The sequence below is a fragment of the Atractosteus spatula genome, chromosome 21 (genome assembly GCF_055471065.1).
Source record: "Atractosteus spatula isolate fAtrSpa1 chromosome 21, fAtrSpa1.hap1, whole genome shotgun sequence".
In the NCBI taxonomy this organism is placed as follows: domain Eukaryota; kingdom Metazoa; phylum Chordata; class Actinopteri; order Semionotiformes; family Lepisosteidae; genus Atractosteus; species Atractosteus spatula.
Genome location: NC_142726.1, coordinates 5,090,947 through 5,109,941, shown reverse-complemented (window position 1 = coordinate 5,109,941; position 18,995 = coordinate 5,090,947). Strand labels below are relative to the sequence as shown.

General features: G+C 42.3%; 1 protein-coding gene across 2 annotated transcripts in view; it reads right to left on the bottom strand.

Moving 5' to 3' along the window:
• cmip (c-Maf inducing protein) overlaps positions 1-17,261 on the bottom strand; it is a 75,858-nt gene extending 58,597 nt beyond the window's left edge. For both annotated transcript variants that reach the window (XM_088938624.1, XM_088938625.1), the window contains exon 1: positions 16,398-17,261. In XM_088938624.1, the coding sequence (XP_088794750.1) occupies positions 16,398-16,718 (321 nt within the window). In that variant the 5' untranslated portion in view covers positions 16,719-17,261. The remainder of the gene's footprint in view (positions 1-16,397) is intronic.
• Between the last annotated feature and the right edge of the window lie 1,734 nt (positions 17,262-18,995).

The window sequence follows — 18,995 nt, the reverse complement described above, 5'->3', positions numbered from 1 at the left end:
GTGACAAGGTTATAGTTTTGTTTCTTGTCTTTATCCCTGTGGAATAAGTGGTGTCAGCCATGAAGGAGTGGCCTGCTAGGGTTTACACCAAAGAAGACGGCAATACTTCGCAGTAAATAACGGGCAGCCACTCAAACATTCAGTCAAAGACAAAGGCAGCTCATGAAAACATTAAGAAGCTGGTCCTAGCGAAGACTCAGCATGTTTATCATTGCATCCTCTTGACACAGGCAGGAGGCCGAAGAGCACGCCCCTGTGGTTGAAAGGGGCGCATGAAGAATAAAGGAATGCTAGTTCTGAGTCTGAAGGCTATTTGGGAACTCACACTTTCACACACTTTTTATGGTCAAAGTCTCTTGAGGCTGAGTTGCGAATAAACAACCGTCCTGACCCCAGCAGGCTGGGACACAGTCCACTGTTGGTTGAAGGGTGGAAGAAGAGAAGCTGCTTGTTTCATTTTCTGAATCAGCCCCCACCCTGCCTGCAGTCTGGGAAGACCCACCTCCCAAGCTCTCACTGGAGATGCTTCGCCGGCAGAAAAAAAATCGCCGGTATATCAGTGCACTTCGACGGGCCTGGGCCAATCAGAAGAGCCGGTTGAAATCACATGACAGTCGAAAACGAAGGCAAGGCTGCAGCTTGAATTTTCCTCTGCCCCTTAAAGATGGCCAAAGAATGCCAAGGGGGAATTACAAGGCTATAGTTTTGTTAGGACACTCAAAATTCAGAGTACCTAAATATCACAAACGAACAAGATAAATAATCAGTATGTAATTCAAGCATTATTAATACCTGTAAAGCTACAAAGCAGTACACAAGACAAATTCGAGAAACTAAAATAGAGTTTCGCAGTAATGTGGTTTGTTCATATAAAAGTTGAATGCATTTAGCAATCCTTCAACCATTTTAATTCTAAAGCTATATTAATACTTCTTTAGATTTATAGCAGCAGCCCAGGGCTTGGACATCATAAGATGGCCTAACCTATGTCTTTGTGGACTTAACATAGAATCGACATTGAAATGCTTCTCTGAAAACAAAACAAAACAATAAAGAAAACACAAATAAGAATGCATAGGAATAATCTCCATGTTTAAAATGAGGAGGCTATAACCTTGACATAACTCTGCACAACATAGATGACTGAAAAAGCCTGAGAAAAGGACAAAACAAAGACCCACTGTTTCGTGCATGACCCCAGCGATCTCAGCAGAGGCTTGTTAACGCAGTTCGTGTCATTTCCTATGTGAACCTTCAGATGGAGAATTAAAGGCTAATGCTTTTTCCAGCTAATTACAGATCAAAAAATCCTTCAAAAAGAACAAAGCGTACATCATGTAGACAATCTTATAAAGGACCCAAAGCTGAATAAGATACTACATCAGTTTAATACACAATAATGCAATAATTCTGTTTTGCACACTTAATGTCAATGAAACAGTGGTAAGAGGTGCACAGTTTTACAACAGAAATAACATCCTCTTTTTCTCATTTTTCATCTTCACTTTAGTTCCCTTCTTCCTCTGCCTCGTGTTTTTCGGCATGCACACTTACACAACTTCAGACTGCTGATCCATCCGCAAACAAAGGCGTGGATCACCCCTTCATCAACCGCCTGACATTCACACATACGACTACCAGAAGCACCGAGAGGCAGCGTTCACTTCAGCACCGGCTTCCTTTAAACCTGCACCGCAGACCAGCTGTGAGTCATTCACAGTCCTCCCCGTGAATCACTTAAGGTCTGCCTTGGTCCAGGTCTCACTCAAAGCCTTAAAATCTGACTACGGTTAGAGCTACTGCATCACAGGAATGATCCAGCACCCAGGAATCACTGCAACAATGTACTCCAAAAACTGTAACCATCTGGAAAAAATGCAATTAATTTGCGGTAAGGCCCTGAAACGTAGGTTTACGTAATTCATTGCTACTGTAATGAATAAGTCACAGAAGAAGCAAAATTAGAGATCCATTTTTTTCCGCCAGCAAATCTCGCAAGCTTATAAACTCCCTGGGCAAAACGTAGTCTTAGCTTGCTTTAAAAACCACTGTGTGTACTGGTCCTTAATGTAGAGAGTGAGGAACAAGCCATGGAACCAAGTCCAGAAACAATGGGCTATTAGTGGATCCCTGCAGTGGGAAAACACAAACTGGCAATGATCTCAATCCCAGAGCACCTGACACTGGTTCTTCGTGTGGCACGATGCTGGTGGAAAGCTGTGGTTTAGCATATCCAAACTGTGGAAAGCGAAGAACAAAACAAATATTATTATTTGCAGTGTAATTGTGCATTTCCTGCAGTTGTGTTTATCTGACCAACATCAGGATGGGCCACACAAACGACGGACATTTACAGCTTTTTTAACGCTAGAATGGGTTCTGGTGAATTTCTTTTAAAAGTACACTGAATTCCCAGGAAGCCTTTGACAATAACCCAAATTTCAGGGAAACCTAAGCCATCAGACACTTTTGACAGCTCAAAATGTGGAAAACTGCAACTTGATATTTTTTCTCTCTTTTGTAATGTCTCCAGTTGTAGGCTTGCAGCCAGCAGTATTTCAGTAGCAGTATAAATATCCAAGGGAAGATTTTTAATCTTTTAGGAGTTTTGCTGAAACCATAGTTTACTCATAAAAGAGAAATGGTACTGTACCTTTAATGTCTCACTGATGTAACTTTCAGAAGCTTAGAATGTTTTGTTGAAAAAAATATTTAAGCTGTGAAGTCTTTTGACTAGTAAGAGGATCTTTTGAATTTTTGTTTTCTGTCAATTACTGGTGGTCATGAAACACGAAGAATTATAACCACATTACGTCAAACACTTGTCCCTTGAACACAAGTTTCTTACAGGACAAATAAAGACGTCAATTTTCAATGTATTAATGACAAATGAGAAACATTCCTTTAACCTAGCTGCCCAAAACCGACAGAGGTGTTTCATCATGTTTTCTCAGAACACTAAAGCTCTTCCTGACAGCAACTTCATCTAAATAACAAAAAAAACCTCCACTCACTGTGCTCATCACAATTATGACAGCCACATCCTCACACTCAATGTTTAACAGCATTTTAACACAACGTTTAATAATAAAGCCCTTGCTTAATATCAGCTGGTCCGCAGATGAGGTAGAAGGTGAATATTTCTGTTGCTTATGTTACACCTACAACAAGCAAGGCCACAGTGAAATTCCCCTAGTTTCACTATCACAATCAATGTGCTGGTGAGGCTGTTTTCAAGATGAGAAATGATCTGCCACAGCACTTTCAGGCAGTCAAGCACTACAATTATGATCGAATCAAGGATATCTCTGACACTTAATTTAATTTAATTAGAAACCGCCTATACCCTTTGTTGCACAGCACAGCTTCCTGTGAAAGACGCCCAAGAGCAGGGGTTTAAACACCCAGGTCCTCTGCTCTCCACAATGCACCACACTCAGAATCTCAAACGAGGGCCCCTGCAGTTGCATCCAAAGGTTTTCAGTTTTACCTTCACATTGTGTAGCGAAGAACGCGCTCATTTCTGACTGGACCTTGCTCACGTAGGCCTCTTGTTGCCATATTCTACAAACATCTGAGAGTCTGTACATGTGTATCAGTCATAAAAACATGATTCGCATCAACCAGAGGTAATCTTGGCATCTCACAACACCCAAGCTTAAAATGGTCTTCCACAGGAAAGCAATCAACTTCTCCATCTACTGTACCTTAATCTGAACATCTAACTGCCACTTCTAACTTTGGCGCAAGGATATGGAACAGGAGGAAACTTTCAAATGAACTGTCACATTTTCAGTCCAGGAAGTACTGTCATGCTTTTTTTCAGGCTCTGCTTTTTATCACACCACTGAAACATCCATCCTAAAATCCAGAGGTACTTCCAAAGAACATGTGGCACATGCAGTAGCATCTTGGAGCACAAACAAGGGACAAAGAATCAATAAATAAATCTCTGCTCCTAATTTTAGAAACGCATGCAAGCTAGCAGGGGTTTTAAATCAGAGCTTCTAAGGGTGCCCCAAAAATAGTCCATGTCTCCTACAAAGTGGAATTGCTCTATTATTTGAAAGAATCTGTTTAACTACCATTCACCATTTTCAAATTCAGAAAAAAGTTATGCCAGGAAGAAAGGGACCTTTTTATTCTTTTGTATCTGAGAAGTGATGTCAGGAAGGATTATAAATAAAAGTAACTGAGATAAGAGGTAATTTGGCTGCCATCGTTCATCCTAAACTTTCATTACAAACTTTATATCATAGCAGCATGAGTTACAAGAGTTATACACTGTAGCTCAATTTGATTGTGTGAGTTTTACTAAAAAGTGACGAAGCAATCATGACTCCAGTCTTGTTTTTCTTATCCTGACTAATCCAGCACAGTGGCCTAACGGAGCTCGGCTGACAGAACGTATTTACACCCCCGTGGAGCAAGACAGAGTTGGGGAAGAGTCAGGCCTGATTTGAGGTTTGGCAGTTGAGCGGAAACACAATGCTCTCAGATCTCAGAGCTGGAGAGTACCACTTTAAATTTAGACTACGATATTTGGATATATTTAAATGCATACAGCTTTTAAGAGGAAATGACAGGGAATGACAATGACTATCAGATTTTTCAAGGCCCTCAACAGCTACAGTGAAAAACCACCATCCTGCCTCAAAATAAGAACACAACCTCATTTATGGTTGCTCTCATTTTCATAGTACAGTAGATCAAGGTCGATTAATGTTTCACTGAGCAGATACATTGTAATTACTCTGATCCAAAACGCAGATGGAAAGTCACATGCACAGGTTCCTATTTCAGGGAAAAATTCAATGAGTGTCAAAATTCAAAAGGTGTCTGAGAGCCCTGGACTTGTCCCACCTACCATCTCACAAGCACCTCTTCTTATTTCTTTTCTTCACTTTTTTTTTTTGGAATACCCATTTCCTTATTGTCTCTGCACCTCCCTGTACAGAATAAAATAAGCCATCCAGTTTTTTTCAAAAGTGCTTGGGATTCCCCCATCTGAAGAAAACGGCCAAACTTCCAAGGCTATGGGGCTTGAATTTAAAGAAAGATGACAATAATCACTGAAAGATCAAGGTTATACAGCTTGAATTGAAACCCAAAATAACAGCTGGGAGTGCAAAAAAAAGACCAAGACAAATCTGTGACAAAACACGAAAGATTAAACTCCTGTCGGAGGGATGTCAAGATTATTTCCCCCCTTGCTGACTCACATCCTGTAAGTCTTCCACAGAATTTTAATGATGCTGTATTTGCTAACATCATATCCAGGCAAGAGCAAAAACTCCCCCGCCGCACACAAATACAAATAACTGGACTCCAATTCGTGCAACGTAACTGGAACCTGTTGTGTAGCCTCATCGACTTCGCAGTAACAGGCTTGAAGGAGGATGGTGAAATCGGTACTTGTCACAAAGGTAATGGAATATAGAGTTTGCCACAGGCAAAAAACAAAAACAGTGGAAAAATAGTCTAACCCACCAGCATAAGATGTGGGAAAATTCTTCTTTTCCAATAAGCCATTGGAAGCTTTTCTTATGACGGGAGGGGCTCGGGAAAGTTCTAGTTAGAAGAATTACGAGCGAATGTGAGATTTCAGATTTTTCTTAAATAAACGTAGATGTCTTTCCCCAATTTTTAAGACATATTTACATTTAAAGGGAAAAAAATAGCTGGAAACTTTTATTTTAACAGGCAAACAAACCAAGAAGTAAAAATGTTTTCCAGGTTACTATCTGAATTTAAAAAAAGAGCAGGTGTTGGAATGACCCAATTAGTCATTAGGCTGTTATTACTTTGGGGCCTGATATAAACGATCTGAACGTCATTTCCTAACCCTATTTACTCGAATCAGTATTCCTTTTCTTTCAAAGAGTGAAAAGGTTACAATTATACAACAAAATATGTTTCCAGCGAGCTGACGTTGTTTGGCTTGAACAGACATCTAGATTACAATTTGTTTTTAATGGAAACATATTTTATTCTTCCCATTAGACAATGAGAAATGTTTCAGGAAAACAGGAGGCTCTTAATTTTGTCCTCTGTAACCTTCTTTGCCAATCCTGAAAATGTTGTCCAAGGCCTAATGAGGATATTACAGTTTCCAGTGAACTCAATCAGATTGTTTGCTCACTGCCATGGGAATAAAGTTAACAGCTTAACAGCATATCGTGTGAAATGGCTAGAATCCAGTGACAAACAACATCTTTCTCTCTTTTTTTTTTGTCTTTTTAACAAAAGCCCTGGTTTAGAAAAGGCTTAGACTGTTTATACTGTTTTTCTTCCTGTCGGCTCGCCCCACCACCAGCAGTACCAGCTCAAAAAAAATAAAAGACCTTTCTCTAATCGCCTTCATCATAGCCAAAGGCTGAGAAAGCAGAACCATGAGTCCTGGAGAGTTTGAGATTAGGCAGCCCCTCAGCCTACGCACACTTTCTGCTGAACAAACCGTAACTCCCCGATACGAAAGAGAAAGAGTAGCCGTTGAAGGAAAACGGGAAAGACGAAAAAAACCAAAACCATTCCCGAGCCAACGGGACATCCAATACTTTTTACTTCTTCTCTCTACGGCATCATTCTCCTCTTCCCCACTAACGTCACCAGCCCTGGGAAAACTGAATATGGACTGCAGACAACGACCAAAAAAAAAAAGAAGCTGTTATTAAAACTGAAACAACAAGTGGTTTAGAGCCTCCGCGCAGTTGTTTTTTTTCTTTCAAATTTGTTTCCCTTTTTTTTTTAAAGGCGACATTTGCGCTTCTTTCCACCAGCGCTGTCGTATCAGTCATCTTTGGACCTGAAAACAGCTGATGGGCTATATTATTTGATAACAAAAAGATAAAAGCGCAGCCCAGCAAGGCAGCTTGCTGACAACGCTGAGGTTATAAAACCAGTGAGCAGCGGGAGCGCAGAGCCGAAAGAGGTGCGTGTCATCTGCGGGCTTATCAACGCCAATGACTTGTTATGAAAGCACAGGAGAAGAAGCATTTATGTAAAACATCCTTTGTTTTGTATTTGTCGTCAGAGACTGCCTACTTGGGAACATCAGACTGGCCAAACACATAAGACTTGCAAAGCTAATGTGCCACCAAATGCTTTATGCCCAGAGCAATTTTATTTTTCTACAGGGCGGGAGATTGAATACTATGCCCTCATTATTGCATAGAAGCAAGCCCTAATTTAGCATCAGAAGGTAAATGAAATATTCTTTAACTAAAATAAGCCTAAGCATCTCCAAAGGCTTGCCAATACACCAAAATGCAGACTAGCTACCCAATTAGAACTACATTATGCAAATTTCTATAATTGGTTTGACTGTTTTATTGGCCCTCCAGAGATCTGTTGAGTTCCCACGAATAGATGACATTCAAAAGATTTCTCTCGTCTTCTCTGGTGGCCAGAAATTTCATCTTGCATCACTTATCACTGCACTAATTTTGAATACAGTACAAAGTGAATTTTGTTCCAGCCATGTTCTCTGTTAAATTCTTGGTCACATTATTTTATTAACTGCATAATTGTAATAATCTTATCCAGGCTCCAAGGTGATTTGCAGCTAACTATAGGACCATAAATGAAGTGAATGCCTTATGTAACCAGCTGTAAAAACCTTCAGAAAATTTACATTTAAATTGTTAATTGTTTTAATTTGACGACCCAGTCTGGTAGACAGAAAACCCTGGTCTATGCAGTTCCAAGATCAATTTTATTTCACTTCTCAGTGCATTTTGGAGCAGCAATAATCTGAGACACTTGGGCACTTTAAGTGTAGTATGGTGAACTTCAAAATGTGTATAAAAGAGGTTCTTGTGTGTACCTACTGTCTACGGGACAGCAAAGGAGAAGAACTAGTCATGCAGCAAACATTAGCTCTAGGACTACAGGAAGAAAGTCTGGTAATCTAATATGCAAGCATGTAGTCATCTTTTGTCTCTCTGAAGAAAAGACATTGGCTTCCTAGGGCAAGAAACTGTACCCGGAGTATCAGAGTTATCCTTCACACAAAGCTAAAATGAAGCTAAATTCACACTCTTAAACCAACAAAATGACACACAAAGCAAAAACAAGTTTCAAATTCTAAAATACCATCTCAGAACCCTGGTTAATTCCAAGATAGATGTACAGTATGCTCTCACACCAAAAGATTCAGAATTTTTTTTTTAAACTGCAGAACATAAAACTTGTTGCGTCTGAACGCCAACCTTAAAAATAAACATTTATTTACCTTTCTTTCAAAAGAAACCTGAGAACAAGACTTCCTGATCTCCTTCTCAACATGCTGCACTTGGAGATAGCTCTAATTCAACCTTACCTGCGAAGATGAGTGCACAAACACGGTGCAACTGGTCAATCTTCATCACCGTTCATCCTCAGAGCAGAGGAAAGATACTGTTCTCTCAACGGCCTGGCTCTCATAATTGCCTGAACACAAATGACTTAGAGCTTCTGTAATTGTGGATTTCTCATTCAGCACGCACTGTCCATTCTAGTACATAATAATAATAAACTTTATTTTATATAGTGCCTTTAAAGGTGGCTTCTCAAAGCACTTTACAGAATGAGAACAACAATAAAAAAGAATACACAAGATAAAACGCAATTACAATATACAGAGGAGACCGTGGATGGTGGTACTAGGAAAAGCAGAGGGATGAAGAATGGAACCAGTTAAGTAAAGGCTCTTCGAAAGAAGGTTTGAGTCTGGATTTGAAGGAGTTTAGAGAAGGTGACTCTCTGATATCCTTGGGCAGAGAGTTCCAGAGCTTGGGGGCATAACAGGAGAAGGCCCTGTCACCCACAGAGTGTAGACGGGCTTGGGGGACAGTAAGGAGACCAGAGTTAGAAGAGTGAAGGTTGCGAGGTGGGGAGTAGGGCGATTATAGTTCAGACAGGTACTGAGGTGCCAAGGCATGCAGAGCCTTATAGGTGAGCATGAGGATTTTAAAGTCCACACGGAATGTGACAGGAAGCCAGTGCAAGGCCTCCAAGATAGGAGTAATGTGATCACTTGCACTAGGCCTGGTCAAGATCCTGGCTGCTGAATTGTGAACATACTGCAGTTTGTTGAAAGTAGATTTAGATACCCCACCAAGTAGAGCATTACAGTAGTCAATATACACCAACAGAGACCGTACAACAGATAAGATGAGAACAGACGATCAAGACACTGGAGTACAATGAAGTCATCAGCGTTGCGGAACTGACACACATGAAAAAATATACTATTTCTTATCACTATGGCCACAGATCTCTGAAATCTTTAATTATTCGAGCTCGTACGAGGGCATCATTCCTTAGATATTCAGCATCGATAATACCTTCGGGAATGTTATCATTGGAAGGAATGAAATGACAAACTAGAATAGGTAAACCAGCCACAACAACACAGTTTAGCTGCTTCCTGTTGCAGATCCAGCCATGCTGCTGTGTCATACCCTGAAGTGTCTAGCTTTATGTTTGTTTTGAAGTGCTATATAAAACTAGAGGCAATGATAAAAGCCTAAGAAAATGTCTCATTGTCCATTCTTGTGTCAACATGGACATCTTGGGTGACACACTTCCCCTGAGATGTGATGGAACCATGGTAAACGTCTCCGGTTCTGACCCTTTTACTGCAGGTTGCTTGTTGAGAATACATTACTACCAGAAACCACTGAAACAATACAGGCTACACAGAGCAAACTGTCATGTAACCTCTGAACCAGGTATAACAAACCCATACTCAGGAGAGGGTGAATTCTTGCTAATGGAAAACTTGGGGGGCTTCTTGCCCTGTCGCATCTTGCCTTCATCGATTTTGAACGTAAGATGCCGATATCCATCTATATCATCTTCTCTTTGGGTACTGGATCAATCCTGTGATCAAAGACCACACACACAATAACACACAATCCTGAATGCTCAGTGATACTACAACTCCCTATTGCATCTCCCCTATTATTCCTAACCACAGGGCAGATGTAAAAGGGGTGTTTTCATCCGACTGAGAAATGAAGGGTTAATAACCCATTCATCTGAACTGTGCAGTGCAAGCCGTATCAGGGCACAAGTAACAACAGGAAAAGAACGCTGTGCTTGCTGGGCTCCCGAAGCCTGAGGAGCAGAAGTCTGCAAGAGAGAGAGAGAACAAAGACAGCTGAACAAAATGGAGAACCAGTCTCCTCCAGTCTCCCTCACAGCCAAGAACAGTGCATGTGACTGTATACTGTGCCACGGCAGTCTGAAGGAAAAAATTGCATTCACACATTCAGCGACATCACGTACTCAATCTTCTTTCTCCATATCATCACGTGATCCTGTGATTCTCCAGCAGCTGTCAGTTTTAACTCTGTGAGGGTTATAAACTACCAGATGTACAGGCAGAGCACTCAATCTCAAAATCCGTAGTGCTACTAAAACACACCGGCCCAGTGAAGGCCACAATAAAGTGACTGCTCTAGGAGACAAGCGGCCTGCTTTCGGTTTCTTCCTGCGTTACACCACCGCAGTATTTTGAACATGAACAATCACTGAGTCAGATTCAAAACACCAACCACTGTGAGAAAATGGTCCTCCAAAAAATTCAGCAAAACTGCCTGGATTTGTTTTATTCATTAGACTGAAACATGTCAGTAAAGTAAACTGCAGAAATGATGGTAACCAGTAAAATACAGGCACTTGCCCTAGCCTGGAAAAGTGTACCTATGTAAAACATAAGCAGGGTGACATACTCTATTTTAGGAGCAGTTTTACAGACACCATTTCAAGAACGTATGCCGTAGACTACAACCTACAAACCCCACCACTTGCTTGTAATTCTAACATCAAAGAAAATTGTCAGCTGTTAGGTCCACAATGCAAGTGGCTAAAGAATAGTCCATAAAGTTTCAGTTAGAATCTCAATAACACAGATTATCACGCTAATCTGTGAATTTCAGGGCTTTAAATTCACGGAGCGGTACAAATCACTGCATTCAGGTCACAGTCTCCCCCAGAGCTACAGCTTCGAATCCCACTTCTAACAAGTACATTCTGAATAGCAGAGTGGCACAGCAGAAACGTGATGGCTCTGTAGCCCACAGGTCTACGGATCACAACCGTCCTCTGCTCCACTTCGGGGTTGTGGGCATTTGGGATGCAGTCATGATGCCAATACCCTGGTTTCCTTCAAGAAACATCTTGGTGTTATCTGTAGATCAATTAGCTACTAACTACCAAATGGGCTAGATGGGCTGAAGTAGTGTTAACTTGTTTGCAACCTCTGTTGTGGTCTTTGAAAGATGTCACCTTTGTGAACTCGGCACTTCCCTTTTTGCAGGCAATTAATGAATGTCCTGTGACTTACTCGCGCATTTGTCATGACTGCTGCGTAGAATAACTTGCGCCACTACATCATGACTTGTGATTTACAACACGCCTTAAACACTGTGCCAATACACCTCTGGCGCACGTAGAGAAAAACACAAAACAGAAATTCAAACAACGCAGTGATATTCTCCGTCAAGAAGCACAAGCTGGAGGAGATCTGGGCCTATGGAACATGGTACATTACAGGAAAGAGATTTTGCTTTTCAGATCAATCGACAGGTGTGAAATAAAAAGTGTCCAGACAAGTAAGAAAGCACGTCACTGTAAAGAGCAATCTATAGCTACTGTAAAAAAAAAATCATGCTATTCTTTATACTGCATCTGTAGGGGTAAGCAGCACCATGCAATCTGTCACCAGTTTAATTTCACCTGCAATCTTCTTTTTTATGACAAGGGGATGGGTTTAGCCACATCTTTTACTTGATGTTAAAGTGACATTTCTTGTGTGAAAAACAGACCCAGTTTTATATTAAACCGTCCGACACTGCACTTACAAATCTGACCCTCCACGTATGGGGTGGAGATCTAGAGCTCAAGCCAGAACACCCAGGACTCCAAGACGAGTAGAACGCTCAACCTCCCTCCCAGGTGACTCAAACGATAAAGGCACTTGGCCAAGTGCAGGCTGAGCACTTTGATCACGAGGCTGGGCCTGGATCCCGTCACTAGCTGACCAGGATTCCCCAAACGGTGGCACATAGTTGGTGGAGCACTGGCTAGGGTGGGGTGGGATTAGCCAGCTAGGGCTTCCTCACAGTGAGCTCTGTAGAGCTTGCAGGTACTAACACATCTCTCCCCTGGTGCGGTGCAGAGCCCGCGAAGTGTCAAAAGCCGAGCGGCTCGAATGTGGGAGGGCTGGAGGAGTCTCTCTCTCTCACCCCTGTGTGCGGTCGCTCGCGCCCACGAGACGAGACACGGAAAACACACATCCAGCTAGGTGTGAGAAAAGACGCATGCAAAGGTTGCTCTTGAGGCGAGTGCTGATAATTACGAGAGCGAAAGTGTGAGATCACAATTGGACCAGCTCCTGAAATTCTGTTTAATAACTCCACTTAACGGAAAATCCCCCTGCAAACAGCCACAACTCCCCCAGACTACCATAGAAGTTACAAATTACTGTGGAGTAAACTTTTCACAGCGAAGAGCTCAATGATACACCCTCCATATAAGCTTCTGAGGCCTGTTAATAAAGACAGAATAGTGCCATAACGCTTTGACTTGAATTATAGCAGCGACATTGATTCTTCTACACAATACAGCCACAGAGCATCACAACAACTAGTCTACAGCTGATTGCCTTATTTGACAGAAGACAGAGCTACAGAGGTTCCCACAGACACTGTGACCTACAAACTGATAGAAGAGCTTTGAATTTACTGGTTTCACTTGACTCACCACATGGTTTTGAGCTATACAGTCATTTAGTTCTTGGCATCTCCAAAACGCTCTGACATACAGCCCTAACAAGACCCAAAAACCCTTTCATTGACAGCAGAAGCAAATCCAGGATGAAGCAGGGAACTAGCGCTGACAAATGGCAAACCGACCACTTCCCATTAGTAAATCTTATAATAACAAAAACTTCTGTCTGCTTCACCAAACCTTTTTTTCACTACTCATTGAATTCAAAATATTCTAAAAATAACTTTACAAATGAACCCCTAAGCCTTACCAGTTGATAAAAAAATAATCATATATCCCCTTAGCCCATAACCTACGCTATACATCGAGCTACACGAGCTGCTTAGCTTTTAGGAGGAGAATGGAAATCCTAAAAATGTAAGAAATAACCGAATAACTGCAGTTTTTAGCTGATGGCACTGATATCAAATCTCCTAACCGGGTCCAAAACACAGTAGTTTGGTTTGCCATTGGGGTCTCACATTAGCAACGTGACAAAGTTGACTTTTATAACTGCTGCCTGTAACAAAGACTTTCTTTGCTCATCCAAAGCTGAGAAAACAGTAAATGCTTTTATCTTCTAGGGACCAGATAATTATAAAGAAATTTGTGCTGCTATTTAAAAAAAAATGCAACACACAGTTCTATTTATTCAAACATGAGTTGCCCTTCTTTAGGCTAAAAAAGAACATAGGCAGTCATTTAACTTCCCTCCAAAGCTTCAAAACACTGAACTGAGTTCAGAACATACATGGCTCTGCTCTTCTGCACATTAATCATCTATTGGTTTACAGTTTGCCCCCAAGACTATTCTAAATATCAGGAAAAGGAGAAGATTTGGACTGCAACAGTGGTTAAAACTCTTTTAAAAAACACTTTTCCACTTTGGCTGATAATCAGTGGAGAGCTCTATTTAAGTTTTTGGTTGGGCTTTTAAAGATTCTCTGTAAATTGAAGGTTGTTGTTCTTATTATGTAGATCAAAACAACATCTAATACACCCTCGTATTCGCAGACGTACTGAGCTCACAAATGACTGGAATTTTAAAGCATATTCCTTGAATTAAAGGGAATCCAATGAATCGCATGATTTCATCGAGTTTAAAAAGGTGTGGCAGCGGCCCACACAAATCCTTTACTGCATCTTGAAACCTTATCTCAAAACCAAAACTCTCTGAAATGCTATTAATCAGCAGCCTTTCATTGCACATCAGCTCCTAATCTAAATCAGCTCGTTTCCGTTTTTAACTTGGCCAGTTTAACAACAGGCACACCAGAATCACCTTCTGCTCTTCCACACAGCTGCAACACCAGGTGTGTTTGTGCATGCTCAGTTTTGTGCTTGGGGTTGCAATGTGCATGTTGTATTGCTGCGGGGGCTGCCTGTAATACAGTACCACTATTTGTTTTCTATCTGTGGGTCAAGAGAGCAATGCTCCCATCCTGGAGGGCCAGAGGGATTCTGGTTTTCTTGCCATCAGCTAATTGAACTCACGGGGACAGGTAAAGGTTAACTCCATGCTGAAAATCAGAAAGGTGAAAAAACGGCTCGGCTGTTGAGCCTTTTTCGGGGTGTCTGGCTTTCTGTCACCTGACCCCTTAGTTACCTAGCTGAGCTCTTTATTTGCTTTAACTGGACAAGCTGAAGTCTTCCCTCCTTCTGAAGAAGCTGGAGCTTTAAGGAGGCCTATAAAATCTGGCTGGACAGCAGCCGTTGAGGACTGGAATTGGGCTGTCCTACTGAGGGTATCTACAGTACATACTGTATACAGAATGACTCACCCCATGTTCTGTCTCTGCCCCATTTGCACAGACGGAAGACTATGTATCCCACTTCAAGGTACATTCTAAGGCATCAAGCACAAGTCAGAACAAGAATTTCAGACCCAGGGACTCTATGCACGTCAGAGCGCATTTTTCTCTAAATATATTTTTTTTTATATGTGGGTGCGTGGGGAAGGGTAGTAAAACAGAACTTACAAGCCAAACATCTTCACAATAAAGCAATGAATTTGGCATTTATTTCGTGGAAGGTGAAAAAAAGGTGCAGATTTAAGCTACATCTGTGTGTAACCAAATATTAAAGAACCTAAAGGTTTTAAGTAAGAGGGGGGTCATTCAGACCACCTGGTTGCAAGTAACCGAGTAATCTCAGTTTCATGAAAGAAGCCAGAGTATCAGTTTTGACACATGGCTTGTTCCATTCTCCTACCACTCTTTGTGTAAAAAGCGCCTCATTTTTCAGATTCAGGGTTAACCACAGTGGCAGTGCGCTTTCCACTCGGTTCGTGTTTCGCTGTCGACCCCGAAGGAGCCCCTTAAGTGGTCTTTGGCTTTAAGGATTTTTAACACTTGAATCAAAAAACCCAGGTTTTGGCATCAATAGCGATGAAACGACTTTCGCAAAAACAAAGGTACGTCAGTTTGTGCAAATCTGCAAGCTAAATTCACCTTTTCGTGACAAATTTAGACGTCTATACTGAGTCACTAAAGCAGTGAAGACTTGTGGAAGGCTGCCATTTCTGAACGCCACGTTTTCCTGTTTAATCACAGCAATGTTGTTCCTAGAACGAGAGATTTGTAAACATATTTGTTTATTTAATGAGATATTTGTAAACATATCTACTGAAACCAATACCAGTATCCATTATATTAATATACAACAGCAGGCCACCTGATGTGTCTCAAATCTCTGCTTTCACAATTCCCAGCTCTGGTCAACATCGCTTCACTGACAGATTGCTTCAACAGCAGAAATCTGATTTACCCCCCACCATCATGTTGCATTTCTAAATAAAAAAAATCCAGGAAATGAAATCACTGGCTCTGTCTTTTGGAGTTATCCGTGTTCAGCCATATTCAGTATGTGCAATAACAGAAGATTACAGTATATAAAAGGGTGGCGAAAACTTGTTGCAATCGTGCGTCTCATCTTATACCACATGATCTCTTACCGTTCGACAGCAATTTTAAACATTTGGGTTTGTCATTATCAAAAAAAATTGTTTATTTTTAAATATACCACAGTACACTCTGGTACATCATTGCCGTCTACATGAGCTAATTATGATACTAGTCCGACCACCTTCAATTGCGACTTCACATTGTAATACAAACCAGGCCAAATACCCCATCTTCCGCTAAGACAGAAAATGTCTTCCAGTAACCCCCATCCCTCATATAACACACACACATACACACATATATATAAACAAAACGTTTTGGTTTTGAAGCTTAAACATAAACAAATAACTATTAAACACGAGCGAATTCAGCTCCCCTTTTCCCACAATGGGTGCGGGTTGTTCACAGATGAAAATGAGTGAATTTTTTCTCGATTACTGTACAACACGAACGCTAATGTGTAAAGTCTAGGCAATACCTCTGCATAATTATTTGCATTAAGGTAGCACCGACGACAACGACAACGACAACAACAACAACAACAACAAAATCAAGCTATTTTTTTTTTTGCACAAGCACAGTAGGCGAAAAAAAACAAAAGACTGGTGACGGTGTACTGCAGGTAACTGAGCATTTCTGAGCAAGTGCACCGATCCAAAGAAATGCTAGGGATGGACTCGCGTCCAGCCTGGGTGCCGGGAATGAATAAATGCCCTTTCGGACAAATGCAGTACTCACTGTAGCAGAGGTCAGGCTGTTGTCCGTGAGGGTCAGGTGATGGGGCTCCCACCTTCTCAAGAACTTGGAACTGAGGATCTTGCTTAAAAAGGTCCTGGGGTGTTTGACGACGCACACTTGGATATCGCCCTCCTGCAGCAATTTATACCTCATCCCGTTACTGTGGAGCAAGGCTCTCCGGCAGGGTACTGCCCCCATTTTATTCCCGTCCGCCGGACCCAGGGCGGACATCTCGCCCAGCAAAGGCTTGCTCTCCTCCGACTGGTACTGGCGATTGTTATGGAGATCGCTGCCTCCACCCGATCCGCTATTGAAATCCATAGGTGCGCCAGCCGCCGGTCAATGGGAAACCGGGGTTGAAGAAAACAGATTGATGGCTCTCCAACCCACGAACAGCTGACCCAGGAACTGGGTTAAATATGTCAGGTGGAGGGGGAGAAGAGACAGACAGAGAGAAAAGAGATAAAAGGAGAAAACTGAGAGAGAGAGGAAAAATAAGGGGAAAGGGGAAAGGGGAAGGGGGGGGGGGGGTGACAACTGTGGTCCAATCTCTCAACAGATTCCCCTTAAATTTCTTTCCTCCCTGCTTTTCGCTCCCCCCGGATAATCAGTCCGCCAGTACCATGATAGTATCCATAACGCGAGGCTGCAAAACGGTAGATCCAGTGCGAAGAGGTGGAAAGGAGAAAAAAAAAGGATGAGAGGGGGAGGAAAAAAAAGAAAAAATAAGACGGTCTTCGGGTCTTCCTCTCTGCTCTGCTGCTTTATTCGCAAGGTTTTTTTTCTCTTTTCTTTCCTCGGCGGTGGTGAAGCAAGCCACTTGGTGAAAGATTGCAGAAGCCAGGCGCGGCGCTGGTTGGTCTCGGCGCGGTCAGGTGGTGGGGCGCTGACGTCAATGAGGGAGCAAAGCGGATGCAGTGCGTGTGTGTGCGTGTGTGTGTGTGTGAGTGTGTGAGGCTGGAGGAGGGAGCTGCTGGGCGGCTCCGACGGCGAGAGGGTGGAAAGAGGGGAGGGCTCTTCTTACGATCATAATACAGCGCTTTAAAAACCCGGCTCCGTTTGGCATGGCGAGACCCATCCCGGACTGGGACTGTGGGCCCGGGAGCGAGTGCTCTGGGATGGACGCTCTGCCCAGGTCCCGTTTCGCTGGGAGACCTACAGTATGTCAGATGCAGAGGCCGGATGAGCCCCTGTCTGTGCACGGAGAGAACGGCTGCTTTTTTTTTGTTATTGCATAAGGGAAACAGTTGATGTTTTTTTTTTTTAATGTACCAGTGCCATCGCGTTGGGAAATCGCAGCAAGGACGTCAGAAAAACGGATGTGCACATTTCTGAGTTTTCTTTTTCTTCCCCGCCGTTTTGACGCCAGCGGTGAATCCAGCAGCTCCCCAGCCAAGGGAAGAGAAATGCCCCTTGCATTTTGAGATGTCACCGGCCAAGTCCTGTTCGAGACTTGAGAAAAAGGCTATTTGTCTGCCATCTGAAAATGTATTTGGGAGGCAGCGGTAGCGCTTTTCAGCTACTCAGTTACACCAATTCGGTGCTCTTCTGAAGTGGGTTTAAAAGCCATAAACACCGCTTGGGCTACAGTCCCGCCTCCCGTTTGTACGGACGTTTCTTTACCTTCTTCACCAAACCCCGTCTCCTAATACAAGCCCGTGTCGATGTTTTTATCAGTTGTGTCAAGCGCTGCCCGGTGGCGGAGTGCAGAAATGTCAGGAGAACCCGCAGTCTTGCTGGGGGGTGGGCTCTCCTCTCACTGGGTCAGTGTGAACAGACAACAGCAGATTAGCCGCGCAGCTCCATGTCCCCATAGGGAGAACCGTGCAGATTCCTGCATAAAGCCGGGTGCTGCAGATGAGAATCCCACTCATATTTCAGGAGCTCACTGCTGTGGTGAGAAGAATAAGCAATCATGCCATATTATGTGGTAGTTAAGGGGAACCGCCTTTAAAGACTGGGGACAGGTAGGACTTCTTCATACAAAGGGTTGGGGAATGAGTTTTACCCGGTTGGGAGATATAACCTGCTAGCAGGCATATGAGGTAAACGGACCGATGGCTGTCTCTCATTCGTAACCTTATGTTTTCATGTGCTTAAAGCTTTACTTTGAGCAAGCGGTTCGAGAGGCCCGGTTGAAAAGCAAGATATTTATTTAATTTCTCTTAATAAAGTAAAACACTGTGAAGCTGGGAGAGGAAGTGCCGCTTAAATCCAAAACTGATTTCTGTGGAAACGCATGATAAATTGTCCTACGTTCCTGTGAAGAGTGCAGTGTGTAAGATTAATATTCCAGGAAAACTGAGGTCTCCGGCGGTTTTAGAATTGGGCAAAAACATACAGAGCAAAGGAGCTACAAACATTTTCAATTTCTTCCTCATGGTTTTTCTCTCTTAAATCTCCTCTTCATATTTCAGATCAGTCCTATATCTTAATCTAAATCATGAAAGCATGATGAGGGTTTCTCAGAGCTATCTGTTACTTACCTGCAGGAAGAGATTCACTGACTCTGAATTAATATTATGTTAAAATCTTAGATGAGGTTTACAAGCAACACAAAACACCAATAAAAAAGGAAATGTAAAATTGTGTGTTTGT